Below are 12,025 nucleotides of genomic sequence, written 5' to 3'. Positions count from 1 at the left end.
CATAAATCATAATTTAAAACACTTAAAACTTACAGACTGGCAGTGCGGCTTCTGAGCTCCATGTAGCAGACTAGTAACCCTCCAAGGACCAAGGCTTTGATACCAAATGAAACATCCTAAAACTTCTAGTGAAATTTTTTTTTTTTTTTTTTTTTAAAAACTCTCTGATAATAAATTAATGAATATATATATATATATATATATATATATATATATATGCCCATACATATATATATAATACATAAAAATAACTTTACTTAATTTAATATAAATTTACCCTTTAAACATAAATAATAACGAAAGTACATGCATGCAAATAAATACCTAACATTAATTACTAAATAATCTTTCGTAAGATTGTCATAATAAAATTCCTAAATAATATTTCCTTGACAAAAATCCATGCAAACTTATAAAATAAATACTAAAAATCTAATAATAAAACATATGCGGAAATAAATGTTCTAGTCTCAACATGAAATTCATCTTAGAGCAATGGTCACGGGTTCTAGCTGCTGGATACTCATACGCCCTCGCCGCCAGTCGGAAACACATTAACTTCATTAATATTCTGCTCACCTGCACCATTTAAATCTAGTGAGCCTAGAGGCTCAACACGTTCTATCCTTATATAACAAAATGAAACCACACACAAGCACACATCATAAAATACGTGAATAATAATTATACGTGCATGCTCTTAAAAATATATGCATATAGACATGAATAAATAATTATAATGCTTCATCATCATGCTAAACATAAACATCATATTTAATAAATCTCATTAAATACTTTTCATCATTTCTTAGTTCTCAACAGGTCGTATCCATGTCGGTGGCATCATACTAATCGATTGATCAATCTATAAACCAACGTACGCGGCGGTGGGGTTTCCACCTCTGTGCTGCCACTTCACCAGCCCTCTCAGCTGGATCCATAAGCTCATTATACTTATACATCATTAGGAAGGTCACCGGGCCCAGGTATCCCGGCCTCCAACCACATCACTTTCCACCTTCACTTCAACTTCCATAAAAATATATTTTTCTTAACATGCAATTTAAACTTATCATAAAAATTCTTAATGACGCATGAACATATAAATTCTCATATACTTCTTTATTTTCATGAAAATTCGCCCGTAAATATATATTTAATTTATTTTCTTAAAAATAATACTTATATATCTAATAAAAATGCATGCATGAATTAAATATATATTTACGGACATTTATTTTTCCAAGGACTTGTTCGAGCTGCTGACCTCTAGACTTAAACTCAAAAATTCTTAGACTGGCCCAAAAACCCAAAAGCCCAACCTGACCTGGCCCATTAAGCTTCTTGGGCCCTCAAGCCCAAGAGAAACTAATGGGCTCACTTAAAATATATTTTAAGCCCATTAACTAATTAACTTAACATTTACTTAATAAAAGTATTATTTAACCATTAATTATAAACTAGACCGATAAAATTATTAAACCCGACTCCACTTGGCCCAATAATTCTCATGGATCACACGGCCCATGACAAATTAGTGGCTCACTTACATAATTTATTTAATCCCATTAAACTAGTCCAATTAATTAATTAATCAAGCCCAAACCCATTAATTGTTAATTAATCTCTCATTTAATTAAAATAAAAACACCCGAGCCCAAATAATAAAAATCTAGACCCGAACTAAAATTATTTGACCCATCAATTTAGACCCGAACCGGACCCGGATCCAAGGACCCAAGCCCGGCCCAAAAACACCCCAAACCCACGGCTCACTTCCCCAATACCCAACGTGACCTGCACAAAAATTGTGCAGGTCACGGCCGTGTAGCAGCAGGCTTTGAGGCCTGCTGCCGGCCAGCTCCGGCCGCCGAATGGCCGGAGCTCCACCGCCCAGACGTAGTCCACGTCTGGGCGGTTCCAACGAACCAAGCCTCGCCTTGAACCGATCCCTACACCGTCCTAGCGACACACGATTCGGGAATCCCGAAACTGCCGATCCTACATTAAACCCCATGCGGCAGCTCCTCACTTTAGCCTTAGACCGCCCTGCTCCGGCCGCCCCTGGCCGGAGCCCCGCCCACAAGACCACCCCATGGTCCTGTGGGACCTTCTTGGTCCATCCATGGTTCGAACCATGAAGTGCATGGCTCGGCCAAGGGTCCTTAACTCCCTACAACCTGCGCAGCCCCATATTCTGGACAGCCCCTAATGCTTTGCATGATCCGACCAGCTCCGGCCACCAAAGGCCGGAGCTCCGGCATCTGGACCACCCCAGGGTCCAAGTGCATCCCCAAGACCAGGCCTGCCTCGAGCCAAGCCCATGCATGGCTCGGCCAAGCCCCCTAAACCCAACAGATGCCACTGCTCGCGCGTAGCTGCTGTCATGGCCGACTCCAGGATGGCTCCAGCCCTTCCAGCCATGAACCACCTAGCCAAAACCGACCCTAAGGACCCTAGCTCGAACCCTAAACCGATGGTTAGCTCCTCGAACAGCCCATGGATCAAAATCATGCATAAATAAGCCAACATGTAAATAAAACGTGAATGCTTGGCATGAACATGAAGATTTTTATTCTAAAACCACATACACATGCAACATCCAATATTTTATGCATAAATCAGTGTATAATGATTTAAATGGTGTTCAAGAATGGATTCGAAACGTGCCTTGATGAATATTTGATCAAAGTGTTGATACCGACGCGTATTCGGTTACCGGACGACGAACGACGAACAAAACTTGATAAAACTCCAAAGGTTGGTTATGGTGGTCTAGAAATCTGATGAGGAGCGTGGGGATGGGAAGAGAAGAGGTGGAGGAGGCGGCTAGGTGAATTACCGTAGGTTTTATTTTTTTAAAGGGGTAGGATTAGGTTAAATCTTTAATAAAACATGGTTAAGATATTAAGATATTATTGAATACAATAAAATAAAGTTAAAACTCTTAAATACCAGATAATTAAATCTGATTTTTAACTTAAATCCCGAAATAATAATTTTGGGAATTTTTAAATATTAATAAAAGTCAATAAAATGACTTATTTTGGCCAAAAACAAATTCTTAAATTAATATATAATTAAATACTAAAATTCTCTTGACACAATACTTTAAAATAATATTTTAAGGCTCAAAAACTCATAAAATATTTTTGGCTAAATATTTTGGCATCTCGTCCGTCCACGGTCCCGCCTACGCGATCAAAAAGTAAACTTTCTCAAATAAATTCATAAATCACATCATACCTATTTAAATGCCGAACAAATATTTAAAACATGCTAATAAATCATATAATTCACATAATAACATATAAAATTAATTTAACACATTTTCACATTATTTTAAAATTATTAAATCCCCTAGTTATGCATGCGGATTTACGTGCCGAATTTCTGGGCGTTACACTAAGACCTACCAGGTTAAGCCTTTCTTGCAGATCCCAGGTTACTGCCCCCAGTCCCGGGTTCTCTAACATGTCATAGTTACACCATTTTTTCGGGTCCAATCCACCCGAGGTATCGTCATCCCGGATATGTGATATCAATTTTATTTTTCAAAATCGACAGAAATATTTGGAGATATGAACAAAATTAAATTAATTATAAAACAAATAGGACAAATATTAATATTAATTATTTCTCGATAAATGTGACAAAGACGTTTCTTGTTTGTATTTTGATACAGCTTGATTTGATTGGCATCTTGTTCGCGTTTCACCATGGAATCTTCACAAAATCCAACATTAAATATACTAATCATTATTTAACTAGGATTAGTTTACACTGATTTCATTTAAACCCTATCAAGTTAAATGGATTACTGGACTGTTGCCATCAAGTTATACTTTAAATTATTTTTTAATTAGCTCCATGTTCATGCTCTTTTGATAGCAAATATTTTTATATATGTAATTTTTATTGTTTTTAAAAATAATATTTTAAATTGTACAACATCTCAAATATCATGTGTCTCGATCGTTAATTTTTACATTAATCCTATCAAAGTTCAAGCTCAAAAAATACATTCCTTTTCAATTAGCCAATCCTTAAACATTCAAATATGCAATTAGTTGCCCTTCTTATAGTCTAAAAATATCTAGGCTGACAATTAGCGTCAATCTGTCATTAGTTAGATGCCCATTTTTCAAAATTCTCAATTTTATCAAGACATTACTTCAATAAGAAGATTAAAATTTAAAGTACTTATATGTATATATAAGTATATTATTCTGTCAACTTGACACCTTTTTTTGGTAACAGTAAGCAAGAGTTTGCTGTCAAATCTTTTACGAAGAAAAGTGATTGTCGTAATCTCTAACTTCCTAGACTTTTTTAATTGATGGATTTATTTTTTTAAAAAAATAATTATTAATATATTATATATTAAATGTTATACACATAATTCATACACGAATACGCACATACATACTTTGTGATGTTGACATGTCATTTAGTCATGAGCAATTATGGAAGGAAATGTCATTTTTTTAATTACAAGAATTATATGTTGTTTGAGGGGAGTTCCCGTAGATTAATTAATTTTCAAGGTTTTTTTTTTTAATTTCATAAAACGATGCTACATATACATCAACATTTGTACATCAATTTTTAATTCACAAAAAAATTAATACAAAAATTTTGTTTGTCAAAATATGATGTTATATTGCATATAAAATATCACAATATAATAGTAAAATCTCACGAATATTACATGTAACTATCAATGTCGATATATTGAAAACATTATTCTTTAATACAATCTCTTAACGTTTCGCAACAACATTATTTAACATAAAAATGTAATATGTTTGCACATATAGTTAGCCAAGCTTGTCTAGTATATTGATAATTGAGTATTGTTAGTCAAGACTGAGAAAATCGAATCACAAAAATTAATTTTATGTGATTCCAATAATCTCAGAAAAACAGGATCATGATCTTTTTTCGTATTTAACACGAATTAATTAATTCAATATACAAAGGAATTGAGATTACCCTTAAAGCGTGCTTTACGTTATCTTGTCTGCAACAGATCTGCAACTCAACGCTTCAAACCTTCAAGCCTTCTCCGGTGTTCTCTTAAACTCAAACGTAGGAAAATTGTACGTGGTATGTCACTTTCTGTTAAACTACGTTATATCAAGTAGTCTAGAAAGATAAGATAATTTCAAGAATGAAATTATCTCTTTTCCATAAATTAAAATATTATCAAGCGTATCAAATCTTATCGGTGAAGTTTTAATTCAAACTTTCCATAGATAAAAATACTATAATCATATTAATTTATTCCTACGAATTCCATAAATTATAACTCATATAATTTATTTGAGTTTATATTTGAGCCACCAAAGGGACCTGATCGGACCCAATTAAATTAAGCTCCAATAAATTAATTTGATATAATCAACTCATGATTAATCAAGATAATTTATTAATCTTATTCTACTCCACTAAAAGAACAAGATTGCACTCTTAATTTAATTGAAATTACTGAAGCATAAAATCAATAATTACATCCTCAGATTGATCGACCCAACATATCACCCCCGTCGATCAACTAGAACATCTAAAATAGGATACCATGACCATGTTGTCTATATTAGATATTCATAACCACTCACCCTCATCTTCTATTTGACAGTCACATGTGATCGCATCACATAATTAATTCAACAAATAATATTGAATTACTGAGCTCAGATTTTACTGTCTTTTAGAAGAACACGTGAGTTCATGATCATTTAGGTGACGGATTCCATCTTGCGAATATATGTTCTTTGTTATTTCATTTTGATTCCCAAAACATCGATATATTGACCAATGGTCTGATCTCACTCATTGATGTCTCAAAGAACTTCAAGTTAGTAATCAAAGTTCATTACCCGCTCAGGATTAAGGTGCTATGTACGATAACCTAGTGGATTTGAATTAGTATGGTCAATTCAAATTCAATTCTCACGTGGTCCAGTCCAATACATCAAAATGTATCTCCAATTTTATTACCTAGTCAAAGATAGACTTCAATAAAATTGAAACGATCTTGTCAAAATAATTTGTCCCTATTTATTTTCCGATCGTGGACATTAAAAATATGAATTGAATTATAAATTGAATCTTTCTGTGTTTAACAATATAAACACTCAATTTATAATAATACAACAATTCAATGGACATATGCATTGCTCAAAACAATTTATTTAAGAATAAATAAATAAAACATTATTATAATTTCAAAATGTCATAATACATGAAAAATTACTCGATGGACAAATACTGTTAAACATTCTTCTCCCACTTGCCCTAGAGTAAATGAGACATGTCCAACACACCCATATTTCGAATATGTTCCTCAAAAGCTCTAGCAGGTAAGCTTTTAGTAAACGAATCAGCAAGATTTTCAGCAGATGCTATCTTGCACACTGTCACATCCCCTCGTTGAAAGATATCTCTCACTAGGTGATACTTTCGTTCAATGTGTTTTCCACGTTGATGGTTTCTGGGTTCTTTTGCATTTGCCACTGCACCACTGTTATCACAGTATAAAGTAATGACATTTGATGCAAAAGAAACAACCTCGAGGCTGAGCAAAAACTTTTTCAGCCAAACGGCTTCTTTTGCTTCTTCACAAGCCGCCACATACTCCGCTTCCATAGTGGAATCAGCAATGCAAGATTGCTTGATACTCCTCCAAATAACGGCACACCACCCAATGTGAACACAGATCCTGATGTAGACTTACGAGAGTCTCAGCCAGCTTGAAAATCAGAATCAGTATATCCCACAGGTGCCAACTCAGAAGCTGTATAAACAAGCATATTCCCTCTAGTTCGACGAAGATACTTGAGAATATGCTTTACAGCAGTCCAATGCTCTGGTCCAGGGTTTGACTGATATCTACTAACAATCCCAACAACATAACAAATATCTGGTCGAGTGCATAACATAGCATACATAAGACTTCCTACAGCCGAAGCATATGGAACTCTTTTCATGTATTCTATTTCACTTTGAGTTTTAGGATTGTGGTCCTTGGACAAGTGAATTCCATGTCTAAAAAGTGTTTGGCCTTTCTTGAAATTTTTCATTGCATATCTCACCAATATTTTATCAATGTATGAAGCTTGAGATAAGGCAATTCCCTGTTCTTCCTATCCCGAAGGATCTGGATACCTAGAATAAAATTTGCTTCTCCCAAGTCCTTCATATCAAAATGTTGAGCCAACCATCTCTTAGCAGATGTCATCACCCCCACATTATTTCCAATCAGTAGGATGCCATCCACATATAACACGAGAAAAATCACCTTGTCATCTAAAACTTTCTTATAGACACAAGGCTCATCAAGATTTTGATCGAAACCATAATCCTTCACAGTTTGATCAAATCTGATGTTCCAAGATCTAGACGCTTGCTTAAGTCCATAAATAGACCTTTTAAGTTTGCATACTTTATGCTCTTGACACCATGAGAAGATGCCTGGATTGCTGGTACGCCACTCACCGAAAATTCCATCGTGACATCTCCATTGCTTCGAATTCGAAGCAATGAGTCACGATTTTCCAGATGCAGCGCAGCCATGGTCGCGCCTGCTTCTTCCTGCCTGCGCATCGATGTTCAACGCATGGGAAGAAACCGTTGGACACCTGTCGAAGACTTCCCAAGGCTTAGCAATGGCTTAGCTTGATTCTTCGATCAAATCTGGAGCTTCCATGGAGGAATTCGTAAATTGCAGAACAGGCCCTCGAATTGTTGAAGAAGATGTAGTCTGGTCCCTGGTTACTTTGGACGAAATTGCAGATTGACCCTCCAGATGTTTGAATAGTGGCAGAAAACTCCAGTTTCGAAAATTACAATAAAAATTGCAATAAAATAAACAAGGAAAAACATGGAGTCGTAATCCACCCCCTTGGTTACATACTCGATAATTACGAAATATAATTTCACCAAAATCTAGGGCCATAAACTATTCAAAAAATTATATTTATTCATCCAAACCATAATCACATAAATCTAACACCGCTTTAAACTAAAACAAGTATGTCTCCTGCTCTCGTGAGACGGATCGATCATATTTATATATATTAATAATAAATGTTTTTTTTTTTTTACAAAATTACGTCGAATATCAATCTCTTAAAATTAACTCATGAATCAGTCTGATTTTTGAGGTGACGTTTTAGCATGTCGATAACGAGAAAGTACTGTTTGATGATATATATCGATCATTAATTAAATAATTTAACAAAGCAACTTTTTTGTTGATCGTTGCATGAAATTAGATTTTAAAATGATATTTTATACATTGTTATTCAAATTTGATGGCACAACATGATATTTGCTTATTTTATTGAACATTTGATAAATACACAATACTATTTCTATATTTGTGGTCGTTGACGAGAGATATATTATTGATGAACAAAATTGTTCAATATCTCAAACATACAGGCTATGGTTTACAATTCTCTCTCACACAAAACTCAATGCAGCAGATACATTATGTTATATAAATATATATTGCATGCGTTGCCTTGTTTGATTTTCTACATCAATTGAACCTCCTTTTACCTCTAAACTAAAGCCAACTTACCCTTGTTGCATTAGTTAGCGCCTAACCATTTCACAAAAGCTTGGAGAGTTTTCATGTCGGCTCGATAATGTTTCTGCGTGAATTCGAGTAGACGCTGCCATGTGAAATCTGGATAGTTTCTTGGGTTTTCTTCATCCACTAGTTGTTCCGGAGGGCTCACGATTTTGTTCATTCTCGGGCAGAGGAAGAATGCGAGAGATTTTCTTGGATTTCTACTGTTTACCACAGCTCTGTGCAAGCAGCTCTTGTAGATCCCGTTTGATAGAGCCTGCAAGATTTCATTCATTGGTTTTATATGGTTTTCTTTTAAGCAAAAGCAAAAAATATACTCCTTATTGTTTAATGCATGGAACTATATATTAAAAAAGAGTTTCATCAAAATCGAAGATATAAAAAATTTCAAACCGCCTTCTTATGTTATCAACTTGGAGTCCATCGCAATAATCAAATTAGCACTAATTTTCAGACATAAGATGAATTTTTTATCTCACCATGAATGTGTCTCCAATGTTGACGACAAAAGCATGTGGATTTGGAGGTATGGAATGCCATTTTTCGTCGACAAACACTTCAAGTCCACCAACTTCATCCTGGTGAAGAATTGTGAGAGATGTAGGATCGCAATGGGGCCCTGTTCCGAGTGCAAGATCAGGTTGTTGGCAAGGAGGATAATAGTTCATTCTCATTATCGAATCATTTCCTTCGAAGAATTCTCGAAAATAAGCTCGTCCAACCCCGAGGCTCATTCCAAGAAGCTCCATAACATCTAGAGAAAGATTGCTCATGGCTTCACAATACTCTTGGCTCACCCTCCTGAGAAACAATAATCAAACATGCATCAATATATATTTTACACACAACAAACCACAGAAGCTACTCTATATATGTATATATTGGTTGGATGAGTACCCAAATGTCATGTAATCTTCACCCATTAACTTCAAGAAATAGCTTTGGACGATGTTGGAGAGACGAGGATCCGCACTATAACGAAAAGATAGTGTCTCTTTCCATGGAAGTTTAGATGAGAATCTGTTGGCGAAGCTGCTAGCATAGCCACAATGGTCCCCTGGTTTTCTTAGAGCATTTTCTTTCTCCTCTAGGGAGTTTCCAAAGAACAAATCTATGCCTTTATGAGCTTCTTCTATGAGCTTCAAATCAATGCCATGGTTTATGACTAGAAAGAAGCCATGCTTTCGGCAGGCTTGATCGACTAGTCTGGCAGCATTAGATACAGCCTCTGGATCACCGGACAGAAATCCTCCCAAATCTATGGGCGGCACGTCAAGTATTGGAGGGGGCTCTGAACATGGTTTTTCGTGATCAGGCCATACGAATTGTGGTGGTATTTGCGATTGGTGTTGCAAGATTGATGCATCAAAGATAAAGGGTTTATTTTCAAATTTCATTATGCCTTACAAGGCTAATAGTTTTTTTATGCAAAGAGGTGGATGTTGAAGGGAGAAAAAGTTCGTAAACTTTATAGTGAAGTGGAGGGAAATGAAGTGAAAAAAGACATGAAAAGAGTTGTATAATTGGTTGAGAAATGCAAGTGGGGAGAAAAGTCAAGGATGCTCTCTATTAAACTAATGTTGGAATCTTATATTTTGTAGTGATTCTTGCGTCAATTAACAAATGATTGGCAGTTAAACGAATTAGTACTGTTACTTGATGTACCTTTGTTTAAAAGACTGCCAAGATTTGACGCCACCTAATTCTTACCTCAATCATACCCAAGAATGTAACATCTGTTCTTCCCAGAAAATAAGAGTCGTGCAACCAAGGTTGAATAGAGATATCTATATTCTATGATGCATAAATTTTCAAGATTTGGTTCCTCGAGAGTGTTTATATAGGCCCCATGAATAGAAAACTTTTTCTATTTTCTCCCATTTTCACTCAAATTCATAAACTAGTCATGATCTAAGGAAAGAAGCAAGAAATTCCTTCAATGGACACGATATAGGAAGAGAATTTAAGCTTTTCGAAACCGGGGAGCAGAAGAAATCCATGAGAAATCCTCGGTGCACATTCTGCTTTGAGGAAATGACCAATAAAAGTAGATCCAATGGTGGTGGACTGAAAAGGGATGTCTTATGCTACAATGATAAGCAATTTGGAGCAATGGAAATATGCAAAAATGCAGAATCACATCACATCATGCAGAAGAAGATTAGAGAAGGACAAAAGCTTTAGCTTTAGTGCAGACATTGAATAAACACGTAAAAGATGGAGGGGCCTAACCCCGTGCTTAGTCATACGTTGTATCTGTCAAACCATCAACTAGGTCCATGTAGCAGCGGCTTGTTTACGCACGACGCTCATTATAATGGTTATTGTTATTCGATTCCAGTTCTTAACAAGGAGCAGAACTATATATGTATGCGCCCATGATACTGTAAGCATCAGAAATGCAATAACAGTCCGTACCAAACAAAAACAAGACTTTAACCAGTCAGTTTCTTGAGAAATATTATAGGTCAATACAAGCACAAACCAGCAGCATCAAATTTCAACACCCTATAATTTCTAAGTTCTAATGAAGATCAGTTATTTGTGGAAGTTAGATATGCGAAATCGAAGGCGAAAACAGACAATTGACAGACACTCCTTTCTGTTAACAAGCTATATTCAAGCAAGAAACCAAACCATTTGCAAAAGTATGCACCTTCGTTAGCTCTTACAAGACCATGTGGTAAAAAAAAATGCAGCAAACCGACAGTGAACTTTCCCAGCACACAAAAAACAATCAACCAAAACTTCATCAAAAACTGTTCAGAATTACACATGAACATGTACCGTGGACCAAGCAAGCTATTGCCTGCGTAGTTGCCCCTAACAGGAAGGCGAATGCAGAGGTATTGTTTTGTGGGGGCAGCTTTCCCTGCAAGTGTTGGTATTTCAAATATTATGGCTGCATTTGATTGAAGGATTTCATGGAATTCTTACCACAAATCTGCTCAAATCATTTATTCATCGATATACGTGCACGCATATATATATACATAATTAAATTAATCAAGATGCACATCTCAATATCTGTATAGAAGGAACTGACGAGATTTCGTTGCCAACTGACCGGAAAAGGAGGCGGTGGCCTTATGCAGTTCCGCCGTGGCTGTGGTCGTATCTAGTTTACCTTTTATCTGGGCCGTTGTGTAGGCCGTGTGTTGGTGCCCATGTTTGGGCTGGGCCCAAAAACAGAACCCGGACAGAATTTGGGTTGGATCTTTTAATTTTCTTCTATCTCATCGTCAATTTTATTTTTACAGATAAATAAATTATAGTTTTTCAGAATTTCATAATTAGTGTATTATGGGATGGTGTCACACATCCAATCGACATGTCAATCCAACTCATATTTATAATAAAAATTAATATTATTTTATGAATGAACCAAATAAAAAATTTGGTCAAATACTAAATAATATTATT

General features: G+C 35.6%; 1 protein-coding gene across 1 annotated transcript; it reads right to left on the bottom strand.

Moving 5' to 3' along the window:
• Positions 1–8,395: 8,395 nt before the first annotated feature.
• Positions 8,396–11,708, bottom strand: LOC140880518 (gibberellin 20 oxidase 1-D-like). Its single transcript, XM_073285037.1, has 3 exons — positions 9,500–11,708; positions 9,082–9,403; positions 8,396–8,858 (listed from the first exon to the last, which is right to left on the bottom strand). Exons 1-3 carry the CDS (start codon positions 9,997–9,999, stop codon positions 8,601–8,603), a joined length of 1,080 nt encoding a protein of 359 aa, XP_073141138.1. The 5' UTR covers positions 10,000–11,708; the 3' UTR covers positions 8,396–8,600.
• Positions 11,709–12,025: the final 317 nt, after the last annotated feature.

Source organism: Henckelia pumila, chromosome 2 (assembly GCF_033568475.1).
Source record: "Henckelia pumila isolate YLH828 chromosome 2, ASM3356847v2, whole genome shotgun sequence".
NCBI lineage: Eukaryota > Viridiplantae > Streptophyta > Magnoliopsida > Lamiales > Gesneriaceae > Henckelia > Henckelia pumila.
The sequence above is the reverse complement of the archived record's forward strand: the minus strand, read 5'-3'. Positions and strand labels throughout refer to the sequence as shown.

Excerpts from the sequence above, each read along its gene's own strand:
- LOC140880518 (XM_073285037.1), bottom strand. The coding sequence starts at position 9,999 with ATGAAATTTGAAAATAAACCCTTTATCTTTGATGCATCAATCTTGCAA. Across the intron at positions 9,404-9,499 it reads GAAGATTACATGACATTTGG|GAGGGTGAGCCAAGAGTATT; the intron begins GTACTCATCCAA and ends ATTGTTTCTCAG. Across the intron at positions 8,859-9,081 it reads ACATTGGAGACACATTCATG|GCTCTATCAAACGGGATCTA; the intron begins GTGAGATAAAAA and ends GAAATCTTGCAG.